This window comes from Echeneis naucrates, chromosome 21, assembly GCF_900963305.1.
Source record: "Echeneis naucrates chromosome 21, fEcheNa1.1, whole genome shotgun sequence".
Lineage (NCBI taxonomy): Eukaryota > Metazoa > Chordata > Actinopteri > Carangiformes > Echeneidae > Echeneis > Echeneis naucrates.
The window spans coordinates 16,828,978-16,848,937 of record NC_042531.1 but is presented as its reverse complement, the minus strand read 5'-3'; the positions used below and the strand labels follow the sequence as shown (position 1 = coordinate 16,848,937).

The following is a 19,960-nucleotide window of genomic DNA, read 5'->3' as shown; positions in this document are numbered from 1 at the left end:
AATCACTTCTGTTGATCATCACATGCTCTTCCAGCTGCTGCACCACTCCATTGGACTTGATATTATACCTGATTGTACTTGATATTGAGGTGGCAGGTCAGTAAATGTCACCATGGGAGGATCAAAGTCCTGTTCACATGTTGTAGGTCCCACAAGGGTCAAATTCAAGAATTTAATGAGTAATTGTGGCATAAAACCAGTCACTCTAAACTAGATTAAATGAAACAATGGCAGTGCCATTCGTGTTGAAAGGATCTAAGGAAGGATGTAAGGACTGAATCAAATCATGACATTCAAATCAAAAACAAATCTAATTGAGGATTTGAAGAATCATGACACACCTGCTTGTCACCAATATGACAGGACAGTAAGAAAGGGCTCCAGGTGATTTTACAGTAAGCTGGTGCAGAATGGTGAGGGGCTTTGCATGCCTTTCATACACAGATCTACTTCCATTTTCCATCAGGAACTCAAAAGCCCAAGCTGTTCAGCCAGTAGCTCCCCTGCTTCCCTGGAAATACCTTGACAAATGCAAATGTGAGCTGGAATTGGCTCCAGTACTCCCCATGACCCAGAAACGGATAAGTGGTAGAAGATGAGTGAGCGAGTGAGATTTTGGACTGGATGGCGCATGGATGCTTTTATGGCTCTATAACGCGTAGTGAAAGAGCCATCAGTAATCCTGGCACGATCCTGGGGCTGAGTTCTGCTCCTCCCTGAGGGAACCAACTTTAGATTGTGTTGTTGCTGCACTATACAATACTGCACCATACAATAGTCAGCTGAATACGAAATTACCACCCTAATCACATCAAAGATTACACAACTTCGTTACATCAGTTGTTGTTGTTTATTTTTAATGAAAACTTTTACCTCACTCACTCATGCATTGTTAGCAAAGTTGTTGGCTCAACCAACAACTGAGCCTCTAAATGCTCCACTATGTCTGCCAGCTCGTCTCATCAGTACTAGTATTGACAGTTATTCACTGTCATTGACTGAAAAAGCTGCCTGTTGTGTCTGAAGAGGACAGTCCCAAAGGTGGATCAAAACTGCAAAGTAGTGGATGGGAAAACAGTGAGCTGAAAGAAAAACGTTACAGTTGGTACTGGCTAAAGTGGTCACTTCACTCGCGGGGCGTGAGATTCACGCTTTGCGTGAAATGTACGTCACAGCTGAAGTCAGTAGGTGGAAGCTTAATACTGAAATACAGCTCAAAAGATTTTGAGCCAATTCCACGTTTGACCACAACATAGTTGCAAAGGAAGAGTGGCGATATGAATGCTGTCATTAGCAGCTGTGGTCGAGAGATCTAGAGAGTGAATGAAGCGAGGGACCAGCATTTTTCTGATTGCTGCGCAGCGGTTACATTCAATCAGACAAATAAACCACTCAACCCTGCAACTCCACCTCAAACCTCTGAATGCAAAACGTCTGCTTTAGTTGGTTCAGTTTAAAAACGCTTAATCATCTGTACAATAAATCAACTCTGATCCTGACTTATATTTATTTATTATATTATATGAATAATTAGCCTATAGAATAAAGACGGGGTTGGGATTTTTCCTTGCTCGCGGCAGCCACGGCTAAGTGGAGAGAAAAACAGAGAAAAAAGAGAAAAACTGTTCGGTCTGTATTTCATTCATTCAAAAAATTAAAAAAAAATATTTATAACATTCAGTTTTTATTCAAAATAACTGAACAGCTGAATTTAAAGTTTCGTTAAAGGAAGAAAAATCAACATTTTCAAAACTACTGGTACATTAAAAAAAAGTTGCAATGTTATAGTTACTTTCCCTGGCAACTAGCTATAATACTGTAACTCCATGACTAAGTCACTTGTTTTTTGAAAGAGCTAACTATAAATTCTATAACTTACTGCTTAAAAGTAACATACTACTGATAACTTGTCATCTCCAACAAGGAAGTGAGCTTTGCAGTGTGACAAATTTAAAATGTGAAACAGCTATTTAATTTGTACAGCAAAAGACAAATAAGCGCTCCCTCCGCAGCTCTGTCCGTGTACAAAAGCAATCCATTCATTGGTTTAGAGAAGGCCTGGCTCTAAAGCAAACAATGTTCCACTGAAAAGAGAGCGTTGCGTGTTACATGGAAGACACGTCACAGCCATTTAAAATCAGGGTAAGTGTGTGAGTGCATAAGATGAGGAGGTGAAGCCACTTCTTTTACACCTGCAGCATCTGTTTAAAGAAGTTAAATGGGAGAGATGTGACTAACTTTTGATCTTCGACGCTCAAACAGAAAAAATGCTCTGGACAGTTCTGCAGCTGGTGATCCTGGTGACTCACAGCCATGCAGCAAGAAATCACGATGAGTCAAGGGTTACAGTTTCATGCCCAGAATACCAGATGGGCTTTGGAGGCTCCTGCTATCAGTTAGTGGCCCAACGACAGTCTTCTTTCAGTGCTGAAGCTTGGTGTGAGGAGCATGGAGGACACCTAGCATTTATTCCAAATAAAGACACCCAACAGTTCCTTCAGAAATATCTGGACCCCGAAGAGGACATGTGGCTTGGAGTAGCACCTCCCATCTCTCCAAATTCAGAATCTGCACCTGGTGAAGGTAAGAACAGAAAAATGTGAAATGCAGCCAACGATCATAATTCAAGAGAGTGAAGGGACAGAGTCTCAGTGAGCAGTTTATTCTATGTTGGCCCATGTCTTCAGAAATAAGTTTATACTCAGATATTGATGATGATGCATGCTGTACTGATGCAGTTCCCATGGCCACATAGTGAAGAAACAAAAGTAATACATGCAGCTTCATTATTTGACTGATTGACTGTAAATCTATGTAAATATAAATGCCAAAGAAAACCAAAGACTGCTAGGACATACCTTTGAGGCCATGGTACAAATGTGAGCACCTCAGATAAAATATTTCTCACTCCAAAGTACTATTCAGCTCAGTGTATTTCTTCTATCCCCAGGCGCTCTCTCTTGGCTGGATGGTTCACCCATCACTTACTCTAACTGGGGGAGCAACCCACAGCCAGGAGCAGCTTGTGGATACATCTTAAAAAACTCAGGTTTCCGATGGGAAGCCACAACACAATGCAACAAAAAGCTACATTTTATCTGCCAGTTTGGTGCGTACTAAACCAAATGCTACACATACCATTTCAGTGAATAGCTGCCAGATGAATTACCACTTTGTGTTGCTTTTGTATTTTTCCCCAGAGTCTGGGAGATTCATTGTGTGTAGAAGTTCTCAAACAACTCTGCAGTGTGGTTCTGGTCAAGTATTGATTATAGATAGTGGCTTCTACGGTCGAAAAAACGTTCATTATTGTCGGGCTGCGTTCTCCCCACCAACAACAGCCACGCAGTGTGGCTGGGTGGATGTTGGAACGTCAGTTGCAGGTAAATCATTTTCAAATCATTCTGTTGGCAATCAAAACTGAGAAAAATCAAAAATTATTTCCTTTTTATGATGTCTGTTTTTTAGTGTACATTTTATGCTGCATGAGTGAAATGATGGATATCAGTTTCTCTTTCATCTCTTTTTACCTAAACCATCACCAACAGGAAAGCCATCAGATCTACACAATAACAGCTCCTAGCTTCACAATGCTTCCTTTCATTTAATCTGCTGAACAACACAAAAAAAAATTAATGGGTAGGATGACAAACGCTCAAGTCACCAAAAAGGTTCTACATGGATGAAACCTGTGATGAATTGAACGCATTTATGAAGGACAAAGCACATATTGTCTCCCTGGGACCATTACATGAGAAGGACACACAATGAAAGCTTAGTTTAATAGCCCAAAAGGCACGTTAAAGATATCAATCTATTTTGAGCAAATATTGACAAGCATAATGGAAGCAGACTAACTATAAACTAACTCATTCTCTCCAAAGACTTAGGGAACTAAAGGTTTTCCCAGCAAGCAATGGGTAACCATAGCATATCCTGCCACCAATGCTCTCCTCCTCTCTCGTGCACACACACGTGCACACACACACACTCACACACTCACACTCACAAAAGGTTCAGAGTTTGCATGCATTCCAAAAGCAAAGCCACACCTACTTCCATTTCATTATTCCCACAGTAAATTGTATATGGTGACTTTTTTTTTATTTTATTTTATTTTTTTAACCTTTTCAGTCATCTAACAGGTTTCTTTGAAGCTGCTTTATTCTAAATAGACAAAATACCTACATATAATGTAACATGGTAGTAATTTTTTTTTTCACATATCACGATAGTTTGTCAACCAAGACGTGGGAAAATTCACATCATACACCTAATCCACATTCCACAAAATCCTGTTTCTTAATGCCAATGATAGCGTAGTGAGAATGATTCAGAGGCCCAGAAAGGTTGGAAGTTGTCTCCCTAAACTTGTTCAACCAGATATGTAAGGGGAAAGCAGTAATGTCCTGGCTTCCAGATTGATTCCTGTCTGTTCCCAATTCCCCCAAAATGTAAGGGAACCGCGTACCCTCCCCAATGCTTGGGGAGATAAAAACAGCGGGATTATATGACATTGCAAACAGGCCAGTAGAGGTTCTGCAGCTCTGGCAATCAAACTGAGCATGACCAGGACAAGGCCTGTGTTAGTGTTTGTGGGTGAGTGTGAAGTGCTTTTTCCTGTGCTTATGTTAGAAACACTGTGCAAGTGCTGTCCATGAATGATAATGAAGATGAATACTGATGACTTTGTAAATTAATGGTTGCGCTATTGTTGACTCATTAACATATTGTTAATATTTATAGTATGTGCTGTCTGTGCACAAACCATCTTCAGTGGAACACGAAATAAGTAAGCCTTTATTAAGCATTCCATTGAATGAGTGTTATTGCTGTGTGTAATATGTAATTCCAGCTCACTGTCACGGCAGTCAGTCTTGCCAGCTGGCGGACATTGTGAAATCATTTGATGAACCCTGTCCTGAGTTGGGGAGCTACCTGTCCCTGGATTATCACTGCAAGAATGGTCAGTCTCACTATTTTTGATCAGTTAAATTCTAAATATCTTAAGTGAAAGAATCATATTTTCGACATTCAGTCGACACAAGCAAGTTTGAGTGTTTGTCATCCCAAAACTCAACATCAAACTTCATTCCTTTCCTCACCAAGAGCTGTCTACACCTATGGAAAGAGACGTCATTGCTAACTCTTATCTGTCTTACATGTTGTCCCTTGTCCATCTTGTGGCTTACCATTAACAGTTTATTGTAGCCTCCAAAATGCTCTGGAGATATAGGGAAGCACTGAGTGCATTATTACAGCCATAGTCAACACCAAGCACTATCAGCAAGTAGCCACACACAGCAGCCTCACCCTGACTGGTCATGTCCAATCCTGTGTCCACAAACTAAACCAAAATATGCTGGGGAGCTTGTTTGTTATAATAAAACCCAGCTGCTTATAGAATTATCCCTACATATCTGGTAATTTTTTTCCTCAGGGCTCAAACTGACAGTGAGCACTGTGGCTGCTGTTTTTGACAATATCACCATTAAGTGGCTTTTAACTTTATCGTCGGGGAATATTAGCTGCAGGCTAAGGACCGGAGATGGCAGGGTTACTTATCTGGACAGTTCACCCGGGTGAGTACTGAAATTCACAGACTCACTATCTGAGTTTGAAATAAAATAGTAACGATACTAATAATGTGTGTGTCTTTGTAAATATAGCATTTCGTCTACTTGTGGTGCCAGGGGCTTTTATTTAGTGTACTGCAGAGCATACAAGGCCTTCATTAGAAGGAAGGCTTATCTTAGAGAGGCGGCCCCTACTTAATGAATTCAATGCTGCATACAGCAGCACTTTCTCTTGGCTAGCTCGTGCCCCAGACAGGTGCCATGTCAGCTTGCTGTGTGTGTATTTGAAATGATGCATGCTTGTACAGGTGTGGGTATCAGATATCACAGTGAAGGTAGCTTTTCAAGGCTAGCTCTTTTCCTGGAGGGAAAATAACACGCGTTTATCCGAGAGAGGCTTATGTTTGTTCAAATTGCCAATGCACCCTGCTATGAGTAGAGATCTATTAGAATGTAGGCTGCTATTAAAGGAAATGCGTTATATATTTGCAGATTACACCCCATCATTTGTTGAACATAAGATGCTTATTTTATTGGACTGCATATATAGTGTTTCGGCAAGTACATTCACAGGGGCTTGCACAGAAGTAAATGCACAGTTTTTTGTTTTTTTTAGCTACATTAATCAATAACTTATATATAACCAATAACTCGCACCATTCACAAAACAATAGCCAGACATCTGATCAATAATATGTATAGTTTCAGTTATATTTGCATCATCAAACAATAGTTCTGTTTTCTAGTAGGTGAGTGGAATTTGTGAGAGCAAGGCGAAATGTCAAATTATTTCTGAATGTGCCTTTTTCTCAGGTTGGAGAACATTATGGTACATCAGTACACCTATCCAAGCTCATTTGTTGTGGCAGTTGAATGCCGCAGCAATGATACACACATTACAGCTCAGAGAACAATTACTATCCTCGAGCCTGTCACGGGGCTCAGTGTCACAGGTTGCTATTCCGGAAAGCTGTCATTTAATGCAAGTTATTGCAGAGCCCTTAATGGTGACGTTTTTAAAATTCAAACAGAAGTTAAAGCAGGTAGGTAGATGAAAATAATCCATTATTCCTCCCGTCAAATATGTTGTCACTGCTTTAAAGTTTCAGTTTTTTGTGCTTGGTTTTTAATCATTTTCTGTTCCCAGATATATTGGTTGAATTGCTTGCTCAGTAATGCATTTCAATATTTTTTCCTCCGGAGGTTCAAATGTAACCTACAGAATCCAGAATGATGAAGTGGTATTATCTGGTTTGTCTGTGGTCAGAGGAAATGTTCCCCATAACATTACAGTAACTCCTGACGTGGTAAGGCAGCTTGGACCTGGCTGCCATCAGCTTATCATTAACGCATCTAACAACGTCACATTCCCTGATGTTTCCACGGACCTGCAGGTAAATCGAGTAAATGTTTATAAAAACTTTGTTTCCTGTCAATATAGTAATAACACAAAAACCTTGCATTTTTCACTTTCCTTGATCTTTCTGTTGTGGCTGTGGTAGCGTTATTTAAAATACAAAATACATTTAAAATATAAAGTCTGGGGTCAACATTTTGATAATTTCAAGTTGATTCATAGCATCATACCAGACAATTAGCAGCATATCTGCAAACACACAAACATGGTGGATGAACTTCCATGTTGAATACAATTACATCCCCATATAAGCATTATCACTATTCCTCTTTTTCTGTGGCACTGTTGGTGCATTGCTTTAAACTTTCTATCATTCATGCTGTTACCAATAACACGATGAAAACTTGCAGTGAAACCACTTTATTAAGTTGATTAAGTTTTTTTCTTTTTTCTATTTTATTTGATTTATAACAGCTCATTGTGCAAAGATAGAAATGGGTATAATGTTGTCAGGCTGCACTTTTTTTAAGACCACCATGGGTCATTACAAACTGAGAGCATTGTCTCAATGTTGTCTCACAATGGACGTTTGATGACTCACTGTTTTCAAATTTGTAATATTCTGCAGCTGTGTGTTTTTGAGGAGGTAGCTGGGCTTCAGGTCTCCGTGTTGGCAGAGCGGGAAGACCAGGCAGAAATGACTGTTGCCGTCTCCCTTGAAAGGGGATGGCCTGTGGTGCTCATCTTCTCTCTGACAGGAGACGACTCAGTCTATGAAAGCAGAGAAATGAATCTGAGGAAAGGGACATTTCATCTCAAAAAACCAGCTCGAGGTATGGAAGATACAGCAAAAGGTGGAATAACAGTGTAAATGATGAATTAGGAACTTGTGCTCAAAGCAGTGTCTTGCTATAGGAACTGTCCAATTGGAGCTCTGTGCGAAAAATGTATTCTCGTCCCAGGAAGTGGATGTGGATATGTTTTCTTTAAGTATGAAGAATTCAGCTCAAAATGTTCTTAAAGACAATTACATCAGTTTAAAGAAGAAACAGGTAAATTGCCTACAGTTTTCTTGCAACAGTATCAGTCCATTGCACAGAAAAACACTTCCCATCTTGTGTGCTGGATTATTAATAAAAACGCGTTGTCTGATTTCAGCAAACAAGCCATATTAGAGTTGTCAGAACTCCAGCAGAAATCCATACACCTGTACATTCAGTATCTAGTAAACTGGAAAGGATCACGCTCAACATGACAGATGAACCCAAGCTAACTGACGGTGACGATGGTTACCATTGGACATGCAGTAAGAAACTCCGCTTTTTCACTTAAAAAGTCTCAGTGAGATCAAGAATGAAACATTGTGCCTCTGCTTCAGCATATTTTTTCATCTTTCTGATTTCCAAATTTCCGCTGGGATATTTTATGAGCTGGCTTGGTAATTAGGCTAACATTCGCTCCAGCAGAGTAAGTCTTCAGCAGCTAATTTTCTGCTCTGACACAAGCAGTTTAACTGCATATCTTGCATAGCCTTTCTGCCCTGTGTGTCTTAGAAAAGCAGCACAGTGTTGAACAATAGCAACTGAGTGTCAATTCTCTTTCATCAAATTAACAGCAGGACAGAGGCGCTATGGTTAGCTTAAACTTTGATAGCATCAAGGACAGGCCAACACATAAACTTCAGCACAGTGGTAGTTTTCCTTTTAACATAATCTAATTCACTCATATGCTCATCAGTTGGTATCCATAACTATCACTATCAACACAATTTTTTGCAAACCAAGAATTTGCCTTAAGTGTTCTGTGTAAGGCAGCACGGTGGCGTACTGGTTAGCGCTGTCACCCCACAATAAGAAAGTGACAGGGTCGGTTCTGGGGCCTTTCTGTGTGGAGTTTGCATGTTCTCTCCCTGCCTGTGTGAGTTTATTCTGGGTACTCTGGTGTCCTCCCACCGTCCAAAGACATCATGTTTGGGTTAACTGGTGACTCTAAATTGTCCGTAGGTCTGAGTGTGAGTGGTTGTTGGTCTCTGTCTGTCTGTGTGTTTTGGCCCTGACTTGGACTGGCCACCCAATGTGAGCTGGGATTGGCTCCAGCACTCCCGCGACCCAGAAACAGAAAAGCGGTAGATGGATGGATGTTCTGTATAAGCCCATTGAACTCATCACTATACCTATGTTCCATGTTGATCCACAGAAAACCCCTGTAAATGCCAAGGACAATTTCAGACACTGGTTTACACCATTGAAAAAAACTGCTTACCAGATCCTTTTGAATTTTATAAATATGATTTTAATGTGATCGAGGATGATGACAAGAAAAATAAGAAATCGGTATGCATCACTCTTACCCCGAGGCTTGGTAACAAAAATTGGTTAAGGTAAGTGATCTTTCTGAAATTCATCTGTTTGCATTCTCACTCATTTTAGAACATAAAGTGTTTTTGTTCTTTCTTATCGAACATAGTTTAGATAATCATGCATACATAAACGTAAACCTAATCTAAACTTTTTTACTTTTTTTTACATCCCAAATTTTACATGCAAAGACACTGATAGTGTGTTAACTAAATTATATGTGCACTCCTTGTACCATAGTCTCAGCTGCATTAGAGGCTGTGACAGAAAAAAAAATAGAAATACAGAAATTAAAATGGATTGCAAGAGAAAAGACTTGTGTTCAGAAGTTGTGTGGAACATTGAGGACCCACGTGACAGCAAAAAATGGCCAGTAAGTTTGTTAAACTGTAAGATAAATAGTAAGTTTGTCAAATGATAAAATACACATTTACAATTGATTTGACATGGATTTACATGTACATTTATTGACAGAAAGAGACAAAGAATTGCTACGAAAGTAAAATGCAGAGGCCCCTTATAGAGAAAATGAATGGTGGGACTGAATACACTGTGAAATTGCAGTATCTTGCCCTGGCAGGCTCTAAAAATGAGGATTTAATTGTGGTGGTAACTTATGGTGAGTATACATTAGTCAATATAACAGTATTTAAGGTTAAAATTCTCTTGTCAAGGTGAGTTTTGGGTTCCAGCTCAATGAATTTTCAGTAGCTTGACAGTAGGACAGTAGCACCAATGTAACAAATGGTTACTTGAGATTTAGCTTCAGTTTAAATTTTTTAATTTATTTTTTTTATTGATTAAACTTCACAAGCTGTTGCAAAACACAGATTTTATTTCTATGACACAATAAAAATTACATGTCATTGTTTTATTTTTATCCAAAAGGTGGCAATCAAACTTTTTACTCTAAATACACCATAAAGACATCATCCTCTACGGGAAAGCCATCTCCTAAGCCAGGTGAACACAGTGAAGAAGACGCAACAATCACTTCTGGTTCTGGTGCTAAAGGACCTAACACATTCACCAGCAAACCTGTCATCAAGACCATTGCCACCAGCAAGCGTGCTACTTCCCCATTAACCACTAAGAGTCCTGGTAGCTTCTCATGTAGCATATCACCATCCAATGGAACAATCTTTACTGCTTTTAGTATAACTTGCAAGACTGTCGATCCCTGTCCTCATTGTCGCTATTGTTTCAAGACTGGGGGTAAGTACTCAACGTTTGCTAATTTGATCTGATCTCATCCATTTAAGAATGCGAGATTTAAACTGAATACTACAGTGTTTTACACTTTTTAGTGCTTACATAAGAATTCATTGTCTATTCTACTAGTTTAACCAATAACCTTTATTATTGACAGGGAAACATTTGCGTTGCAGCAAAAAAAATGAAGTGAAATCTGTCTTCCTTCCACTTGGCAAGAACCATTCTAACCACAAGCTGATGATAACAGCAACTGCTAAACATAAAAGTTTTGTCGTTAGCACTACTATAATAACTCAGGTTGGTCACAAACATGATACTTAGAATGGGCATGTCTACAGGACAGGGCCTAAGTGCTGCGCTTCCATGACACAACTGTAAGAAAAGTCTTTTTCTCCTCAGGTGGAGGATTGCACAGGTGACTCCGAGTCAGTTGATGGTCTTAAGATGTTGCTGGACAATGGTGTGACTGAGCTGAAGAAACAAGGCCTGCTGTCAGGAGAAAGTGTGGGACAAATCGTCAACACTGTTTCCAAGAAAGTTAATGATCAATATAATAAAACTGAAAAGGTTTACAGGCAAAAGGTATTATCTGCCATAGGTATTGAACCTTTTTTGTCAGTTTTTGTCACATTGTTCAGTATTATAAACTATTATACTACTATTAAGAAATCCTCATATTCAGTCCCGACCACTAAGTCAAAAACAGAAGCTATTACAAATCTTGGATTTTGCAGTATGGCCACGGCCATGGCTGTTAGCCAGAACTGGGCATAGCTTGACTGCATTGTCTGCCTAAACTAAACATCACCATCTTCCATATGTCGTCTTGACGTATGCACCGGAACAGCAGTGCGTTTACTGATATTGTACTAGTATATGAGAAATGAAAACGAGAAATAACAAATAAATAATTGTCTGTTGAAGCTTCGTGAGGAGATGCTGCACATAATGATTGACACAGTCAAAAAGGTTCCTGTCAACAGCCCAGAAGAAGTTCAGGTGGTCGCTGGAAGTCTTACTGCTATCGTCCAGAGAGGCACTGAACTCAGCTCCTCTGCTCAGGTACGTTTAACCCCTCCACGGATAAAAACAAGAAATTACAGCAGCAGTAAATCATTGAATGAATCGTTGAATAGCCAGGACATGGCTAATTTATCTATAACTTGTGATTCATACGTGTAGGATCGTCCTTGATGACCTAAAACTGTTATACTCCTCAAAATTGTATCTGAGATTGTGTGATATTGACCTGCAGGAAGACGCTTCATTATTATTTGCCAACCTGAGTGCATCTCTCCTTGACCTGGATCTGGACAACAGTGAAGAAAATATCAAAGAAATATACACTGCAGCTAGCAACATTGTGGAAGGAATAAGCACTATTCTGAGCTATTCTTCCAGTGTGAGTCATTTAACCTTATGGCCTCTGCTGTTACCACTGAGATGTGTGATTTGTGTGATTTCCAAATACAATGTGAATGGTATTTATGTTCTGGGAGTATTCGTTGCTCGAAATGCCTCTCTCTCTGTATGTGAGGGTTAGTATTTTTTTAATGTCTCAATTGGTTTTCCATTTACTTCTAACCAAAACAGGTACTATATAAAGTAGTGTTGTACTACCAATTTTTGTTTTTGTTTGTTTTACTGTCAGGGAATTTTGTTCAACTCACTGCAAATGTAAATGTTTGTTTAAATCTGCAGATGACTGACAAAAATCTCGCCCGTCATAATTGCTGTCTTATCTTGCAGAAAAACATCAGTGATTCCCTTCTTGTTGCCCTAGACAACACACTGAGTGCACTATTGATATTTAAAGATCCTGACGCAGAGCCAATTACAATCCAACACGCCAATATTAGTGTTTTGGTCAACAGGTAAGTTCAACACCTGCTAATGTACAAGCTATGAAGCAGACCAACAAGGTAATAGTTCAAAACTCAATTGATTTCAGACTTAATACCCCTCACACCTATGTGTGAGGGGTATTATTCTACACTAATCTCATTTTAGAACAGGAAAAGAGCTCACCAGGCTGTAAAGAAACAAAATCCACTTATCAGTACAAATGGGGCTGATCTGTTTTCTGTTGTTTCACAGTCAGATACAATGTTCAACTTTATTACTTGATCCAGTTAAAATCCTGTATATCTTGATTCTTGATCGATTGTGCTTTTGCAACATAGCCAGTGTTAGCGTTAACAGCTTTCACAAAGGTTGATTTGAGGGCAGAGTAAGCTTAGTAAAGATTAGCACTGGTTTTTAATATGATTGTATTTTCTTACAGAATGACACCAGGGAGATTGCAAAAGGATGTAAATATTCCCAACAGTTCCAGCTCCACATTTTCTCTCCCAGATCTACCCTCCAACATATTTCCTTCAGAGGAACCAGTAGATATACGAGTAAATTAGGAAGAGTGTCAGATGCAAATTCACTCAGTGACATTTATTTTCAGTCAGTTTCTTCTTTATTTATTTTTTCTTTACTTTACAGATGTTGAGTTTAAATAACAATCCATTTTCCTGGAATGAGAGAGCGAACATTAGTGGCCAGATTGCTGCTCTATCCTTTACAAAAACAGATGGCTCCAGTATCTCTGTGGAGAATTTGAGCAAGGAAATTGAGGTGAGTGCAGAGGCAGTGGAGCATCTATAAGAAGAGCACTATATTAGTCTGTATGTGTGTGTGTGTGTTTGTGTGTGTGTGTGTATATATATATATATGCATATGCGCACACATACACAAAATATACCTCAAAGGTCTGGCAAAAGAAATGTCCCATTTCTATTTCAGTAGGCTGTGGCGAACATATCTGATTTATGTTGATATTGTTCATTCTGGACTGGTTGTTGTTGATGGCAAATTGCTATTTTTCACACATCAAAAATTCGACTTTTTTTTTACAGTAATTGCAGTGAGTACTGTAAACACATGACTTGAAGGAAACCTGTTTTTGAGGACACTAAGCTGGAACTAAATGACTGTAAATTCATGAGCACATACACTGATGCTCAGATACTAATTAAATAAAGTCATGCTGATAAGACTCAGCTTGTGAGCCAATAATTCTTAGAAGCAGAGGGACAAGAAATGAGGATACTAGAAAGCATACTGGCATAACACCTGCATGGATTTGTTCTCTGGCATGTTTCCTGGCATACAGATCCTATTGCCAAGGCCTATTGGAGAGCAAGTGGAAACCTCAGTTTTCGATCTGGGAAACTTTAGCACAACAGTCATTGATATTCATTCAACTGATTCCACGCTGGTGTTAAAGGTTCAGTAGCATGTTTTATCTCCACTCCAATGAAAAGTTTTTGTTTGATTAAAAAGGAATATTGCTACAGATATGTTATTTACATTTTAAAGATGGTACCTTCAAAGGACCCGTTACCCTTCAAACTGTTCCTTGGCTATTTGAGCTACCCCACTACAACAAAGTATGTAGCAATGACAGAGATGCCTCACCAGGGAAATACAGAAGGTAATGTTTTTTCTAATGCTGCAAACAGTGCTTCTATCCCTTAATGCCCTGAAGCATGATTTCAGTACTTTTGCACTCTGTCTGATACAGAGGAGCGATACACCTGGCTACTCGACCCCAAGAGTTTAAAGGGAAACACAGGAGTGCATTATCTTGTAGTGAGGCCCATTGTAGGTCCAGGAATAAAATCCATTAATGCCAGTTTATCAATCACCTCATTCACTGCTGCATGCAAATTTTGGAATGAATCAACACTGGATTGGAGCGATACAGGATGCAGGGTAAGTACAGTTCAGTCTGTCAGCAGTATATACAGTGATACATCCAAGATCTTGTAAGAATAAATATGCTGTCTTTCAAGGTTGGTCCTCAGACCACACAATTCTTCACCCAGTGCCTCTGCAACCACCTCACCTTCTTTGGGAGCTCTTTCTTTGTCACTCCCAACCTTATTGACCCATCACGCTCTGCTGAGCTCTTTGGGACTTTTGCTGAGAATCCTGTGGTTGTGTGCTTTGTGGGTTCACTTTTTGCAGCTTATCTCTTGGTGCTTGTATGGGCACGACGAAAAGACATCCAAGACACAGCCAAGGTACTCACTATAAATAAATAATAGAGAGAAGATGCCCAAAGTGTTCTGTTTCACAGTTACATCACACAACTCAGTGAGTTGAGTCATAAGATATTTGCACATTTTTCTGTTGCTATAGAGCCAATGTTAACATTGATAACTATTTAGAAGAGAAGTGAGTTCAGAATCAAACTTCATCCCTTTAGACAGCCACAGCTGCCCACGCCGATGGTAAATAAGTCACTGATGGTCAGAGTTAGTGATGGTGTCTCATATGTAAATGAGTCACCATTACTCACACAAGAACCCATGTTAAGTTGTCGAAGAAAAAAAAAAAAATGTGTAACTCATTTAAGAATTTCGTTACAACAGATCTAAACATTTTGTTCACTGGGCCGACAGGTGAATGTGACAGTCCTGGTGGACAATGACCCCATGGACAAATACTGCTACTTGATAAGTGTTAGCACTGGCCATCGAAGAGGAGCCTCCACATCCTCTCAGGTAAATATGTTTTAGCTGGTTAAAAAAAAAAAAAAAACAGCATCTTCACTTCTTTCACAATCTTCACAGCAACAATGATTCAACAGATTAAAAAAATTTTAGCGTTTGACTTAATAGCTATATTTTTAGTTTGGTGAGGGACTGGTCTACCTTCCCCACCAAAGTTAGAACTGCCCACATTATATTCAGTTAAATTGTATGTTTGTTTGGATTTCTGTTCAACATTTCCATATTACATTCATGCATATTGCATATTTACTCATGCTTCTTCTGTTGCAGTATTCTATTTCAGCTTTTCAACCATGTGGACCAAACAAACTGTTGGCTACAATGCTTGCTAAGTGGTACTCAGGGAGTTTGAAAGTACATCTTGAGACCCAGTAAAACATTCTACCCACTTCAGGTTAAATCCAAAAGACACATGCAATAGTTTGGTTCAAACATACATACATTTATTAATTCAACAGAAATCGTTATTGCTAACCCACAAACACACATACTTGCCATATCTAGTTCCACTGACTCAATTCCTTGTGAGGGAGGTGTTCAATGCTTCATTTATAGCGGGAGTGATGTCATTGACCATACCACTCACCAGGGGGGTTTTCACTTACTGCTAAGCATATTGCATTATTTTACATTATTACAATTAACCCCTAATATTACATTATGAGGAGTTAATTGGTTAAACATGATTTATACTCATGTGTTATACCTTGGTGTTGAATATTATTGGCTGAATAGGTTTTGGAAATGTTTTCTTAGTTTTAGTTCACTTGAGTTTAAGGTGAGGTTGTAGATATGACCTGTCCTGTAGACAGATGGTTTTGCCCTATGAGGAGCAGACAGGTGAAGCCTATTTGAGTCAGTCTGCCGTGAGATCTGGAGGGGTGCACATGAGGTTGGGCACAATGCTCTTGCAAGCTATGCCCTCGATGCAATTAGACATACATCAGATTAAAGACTGTTTTTCTCAATACTCGTTTTCTTTTTTTGAAGTCACTTTTTTTATTTTTATTTTTTTTTTGAGGCATTTTTTGACACTTTTTTTGGGGGGGAGGCGGGGATCTCTTTTAAGATAAAGAATAAATATTTCAATAGCAATTATTTGGATTGTCATTTCTGTGCACCTAGCCCTCATCCAGAAGGACTTTTTACTGACATTGTCCAATACTGACATTGGAAGATTAAATAAATAAATGAATTAATAAATATATACTATTCGAGTTTCACTTAATAATAGCTACATTTTTATTTTGGTTTTAATTTAAAGGGTTGTTTTTACTGATGGGACTGCCTTCACCAGATTTTATCCTTTTTTTTTTTTTTTTTTTTAATCTTCCATTATGACTTAACCCTAACCCTAACCCTAACCCTTTTTTTACTGGGAGGTCATTTTGCGCTTCTTATCTACTTATTTTCCATTCAGTCTCTGATAAGTACTTCATACTTCAAACTAAAGAAATAGCAATGCTTACGTTTTTGGTGTTTGTCTTGTTCTTTGAAACAGCCATTTTTCTGCCTTTCTGTTTTAGAGCTTGAAGATAATTTTTAGAAAACAGCAAGCCTTTTGTCAAGACAACATAAAGTAAATCACTTAAAATCCAAAAGTATTGCTGCTGAGATTTATTGTGATTTAGGTGGTGTTGTGCCTTGGATTGTGTATAGGGTTGCTCTCATCAAATCTCAGTCTAGAAGGAATGTTCTTTACTGTGGTTTGACAATTACTGAAGTGTAAAAATGGCTTAATTTATGGGGGTTTTTATTAATAAAAAAAGGGGAAATAAAATGTGCTCATTATATACAGGTGCAAGTCAAAGCATAAACTAGGTGAAACAGGTGAGCTTGGATATGTGTTATTCCTAAGGAGAAGGAGTCTTCAGAGCTGAGGCAGTTCCGTATGATCTCTCTCCTGAATGTAGAGGGGAAGATTTTCTTTAGTGTAGTTGCACGGGGATTAGCTAGTTATTTAGAAAGGAATAGCTTAATAGATACTGCAGTACAGAAGGCAGGAATACCAGGTTTCGCAGGGTGTTTAGAGCACACTAGCATGATTTGGCATCAGATTCAGGCAGCCAAGAGTGAGAAAAGAGACTTGCATGTGATATTCTTGGACAACCTCTTTTTGCAGAGAAGTCGGTTCGGCGTCTTTGCAGTCTCTTACTTGATCGGAGTGTCCTATTTCTTATTATATCAACCCTGGTGGCCTTATGAGTATGCATGCATTCCAGAGTGCTGCCTGATAAAGTTATCAGCTCAGCCTGAGTGGAGGGTGCCTCTGCGGGATGAGGCAGGTTCATGCTGATTTGTGGCACTGACTGCAATCTGTTGTCTTAGGAAAGCAGGGTCTCTAGATGCCAGGTTCAGATAAGGGTCCAGGACGGCACTTAACAGAGACCTGAGAAATCTCTGTCGGAGGCAATAGTCTCTTAGAAGTTTCTTTCTTTGGACCTTACAACAGTGGATATTGCAGCATTTGCACTTTTCTTTTATCTTAATGATTTCAGTATTAACTGTCCAATTCTGCACATCACCTTAGAAATTGAAGTAAATTAGGTGCATTTATTTCCGCGTTGGACTCTTTTAGGTGACAGTAACCCTGCTGGGTGCTGATGGGAATAGTGAGCCACACCACCTGACCGATCAGAAGAAATCTGTTTTTGAGAGAGGTGCGGTGGACTGGTTCCTGCTAACTACACCCCTTGCCCTAGGAGACCTATGGGAAATCAGGCTGTGGCACAATAACTCGGGGGGGCATCCTTCCTGGTAGGTAACGAAAGAATAAAAAAAAAAAAAAAAACATTGAAATGTATGTATTCTATCATGACACATATTGTATACATGCACGTTACACAATATACACTTTTTTTGTTAAGCTATAAATACAGTGTTTGTTAACATAGTGTAGTTACAAGTTGGCTCATTTAGACTGCTCTCTCTCAGGTATGTCAGTAATGTCACGGTGCAGGACTTGCAGACGAACCAGAAATGGCACTTTCTATGCAACTCTTGGCTGTCCATAGACATCGATGATTGCTGCCTTGATAAAGTATTTCCTGTCTCTACAGAGATGGACTTGAAAAAGTTCAGGTGAGGTTAAGACATTGAAACACAAAGGGAGCAAAACTGCAAACACATAAGCACGTCAGTAAAGTGAACATGAAGCGCAAATTTTTCTATTGAGTGATTAAAAACTGGTATTACAGCCAAGTGCTGGTTTGGATCAATATTTCGAAAACTGAATATTTTCTCAAAGCTTTTTTGGCATATAAAGAAACAACAGAAATGCAGCCTACAGATTTCAACTGTCAGATTTTCTTTAGATATTCAGGTGTCAGGTAATCCAGACGCTAATCCAACTATAATTGGCAGTAAATTTATGATTAAAACTTTTTTATTTCTTGTTACATTTATTTTACAGAAATGTGTTCTTCATGAAAACGACCAAGGACTTCAGTGATGGACACCTCTGGTACTCTGTGATCAGCCGACCACCAAATAGCACCTTCACATGTGTGCAGAGAGTCTCCTGCTGTTTCTCCCTGCTGCTCTGCACCATGCTGACCAGCATCATGTTTTATGGTATCCCAGCAGACCCCTCTGAGCAGAACATGGACTTTGGTACAACACATTTTCATTCCAGCACTAGTTACTCAAAGAACAAAAACTGTGTTATTAACGGGTGATGTTACTTTAACATATCCTTATAGAAAATATAAAAATATAAAAATATATAGTTTTATCTTAAAGTCTTGAAGAGTTGACAGTTCTTTCCTGTGCAAGTGTTTATTGGAGGAAACCATTAGTGATTAGCAGTTGTGTAAGAAGCAAAAGAGCGACACAAGACAAAATACTTACTTTATTTACTTAAGAAACAATTTGAGGTGCCCATCTTTACGGTGTCTTCTATTTCCCAGGTCACTTTGAGTTTACTTTGCAGCAGTTCATGATTGGAGTGCAGAGTTCCCTCATCATGTTTCCGGTAAACATCCTCATTGTTAGTATCTTCAGAAACACTCATCCTTGGGACATGTCTTGTTGCAAGAATAAAACAAAAAAGCCAGATGCCCTTGAACAGGAGAAAAATTTGCGGACTCCCTCCCCACAGATTGCTACAGCCAACATAAATGTCACTTTAGACACTATCATCAAGGTAAGAGGACCATTTTTATATGCTGCCACAGTGATTAAAATCAACTACTTTAGCTTATGTATACATGTTGCTTTAAGAGATGAAAACACTTTTGTATTGGAGCATTTTCTTTCTTAGGATATCACAAGAATTGCCCATTCACTCTCCACGACCATGAAAAGCAACATCCCCTGCACAATGTCAGAGTTTGGACCAGGACAACAAATTGATATCAACGCCATCCTGTCTGTAGTAGAGGATTTCATCAAACAGAATAACAAAACCAGTGAAAGCACACAGTCAGAAACTCAGCTACCAGGTTTGTTTTGCTGTAGATGATGAAGTGTTCTTATACTTATATATTCTAATTATATTCTCTAATAAAAAGAGAAGTCAAATTAAAAACTGAAGTCCTGTCCCCTTTTCAGTCAGATGTCTTTTCTCCTCTACTACACATTTTAGGCTTTCTGCCCATAGTCTGAGTTGAAAATGCACTCAGTTCGCTGCTCTGTCTTTGGAGGATACTAAGATATTCAAAAGTGCTGTACTTGCAGCATAACAAACATTTTTTTTATGTCAGACACATTATGTTTACAGTGTGTCCATCTGTCTAACTGTCCTATTTTAGTTATCAGACTTAAGGGAATTTCCTCAAGCATAGATAGAGGCCAAAGGTCAAGGTCACATAGCAATCTTGTGAATACATATCAGGTATGTCTACAGGGAATTGTATTACATCTGACACATTTGCCTGTGTTGTTTAC

The 19,960-nt window shown here is 39.0% G+C and overlaps 1 protein-coding gene across 4 annotated transcripts in view; it reads left to right on the top strand.

Annotated features, from left to right (window-relative positions):
- Nucleotides 1-2,186: 2,186 nt before the first annotated feature.
- LOC115061500 (polycystic kidney disease protein 1-like 2) overlaps nt 2,187-19,960 on the top strand; it is a 28,321-nt gene continuing 10,547 nt past the window's right edge. Inside the window, exons 1-32 of one of the 4 annotated variants that reach the window (XM_029529850.1) lie at nt 2,187-2,583; nt 2,951-3,109; nt 3,201-3,383; nt 4,856-4,966; nt 5,441-5,582; nt 6,390-6,619; nt 6,780-6,970; nt 7,562-7,766; nt 7,849-7,985; nt 8,092-8,239; nt 9,130-9,313; nt 9,531-9,663; nt 9,765-9,909; nt 10,179-10,505; nt 10,660-10,802; nt 10,905-11,087; nt 11,430-11,567; nt 11,761-11,907; nt 12,255-12,379; nt 12,790-12,907; nt 12,999-13,130; nt 13,669-13,782; nt 13,875-13,989; nt 14,080-14,270; nt 14,351-14,581; nt 14,963-15,064; nt 17,652-17,830; nt 18,008-18,154; nt 18,486-18,685; nt 18,982-19,046; nt 19,173-19,217; nt 19,335-19,515. In XM_029529850.1, coding sequence (XP_029385710.1) covers nt 2,268-2,583; nt 2,951-3,109; nt 3,201-3,383; nt 4,856-4,966; nt 5,441-5,582; nt 6,390-6,619; nt 6,780-6,970; nt 7,562-7,766; nt 7,849-7,985; nt 8,092-8,239; nt 9,130-9,313; nt 9,531-9,663; nt 9,765-9,909; nt 10,179-10,505; nt 10,660-10,802; nt 10,905-11,087; nt 11,430-11,567; nt 11,761-11,907; nt 12,255-12,379; nt 12,790-12,907; nt 12,999-13,130; nt 13,669-13,782; nt 13,875-13,989; nt 14,080-14,270; nt 14,351-14,581; nt 14,963-15,064; nt 17,652-17,830; nt 18,008-18,154; nt 18,486-18,685; nt 18,982-19,046; nt 19,173-19,217; nt 19,335-19,515 — 5,167 coding nt within the window. In that variant the 5' untranslated portion in view covers nt 2,187-2,267. Of the gene's footprint in view, nt 2,584-2,950; nt 3,110-3,200; nt 3,384-4,855; nt 4,967-5,440; nt 5,583-6,389; nt 6,620-6,779; nt 6,971-7,561; nt 7,767-7,848; nt 7,986-8,091; nt 8,240-9,129; nt 9,314-9,530; nt 9,664-9,764; nt 9,910-10,178; nt 10,506-10,659; nt 10,803-10,904; nt 11,088-11,429; nt 11,568-11,760; nt 11,908-12,254; nt 12,380-12,789; nt 12,908-12,998; nt 13,131-13,668; nt 13,783-13,874; nt 13,990-14,079; nt 14,271-14,350; nt 14,582-14,962; nt 15,065-17,651; nt 17,831-18,007; nt 18,155-18,485; nt 18,686-18,981; nt 19,218-19,334; nt 19,516-19,960 lie in introns of all 4 variants that reach the window. The other 3 variants (XM_029529849.1, XM_029529848.1, XM_029529851.1) reach the window with 3 other exon arrangements.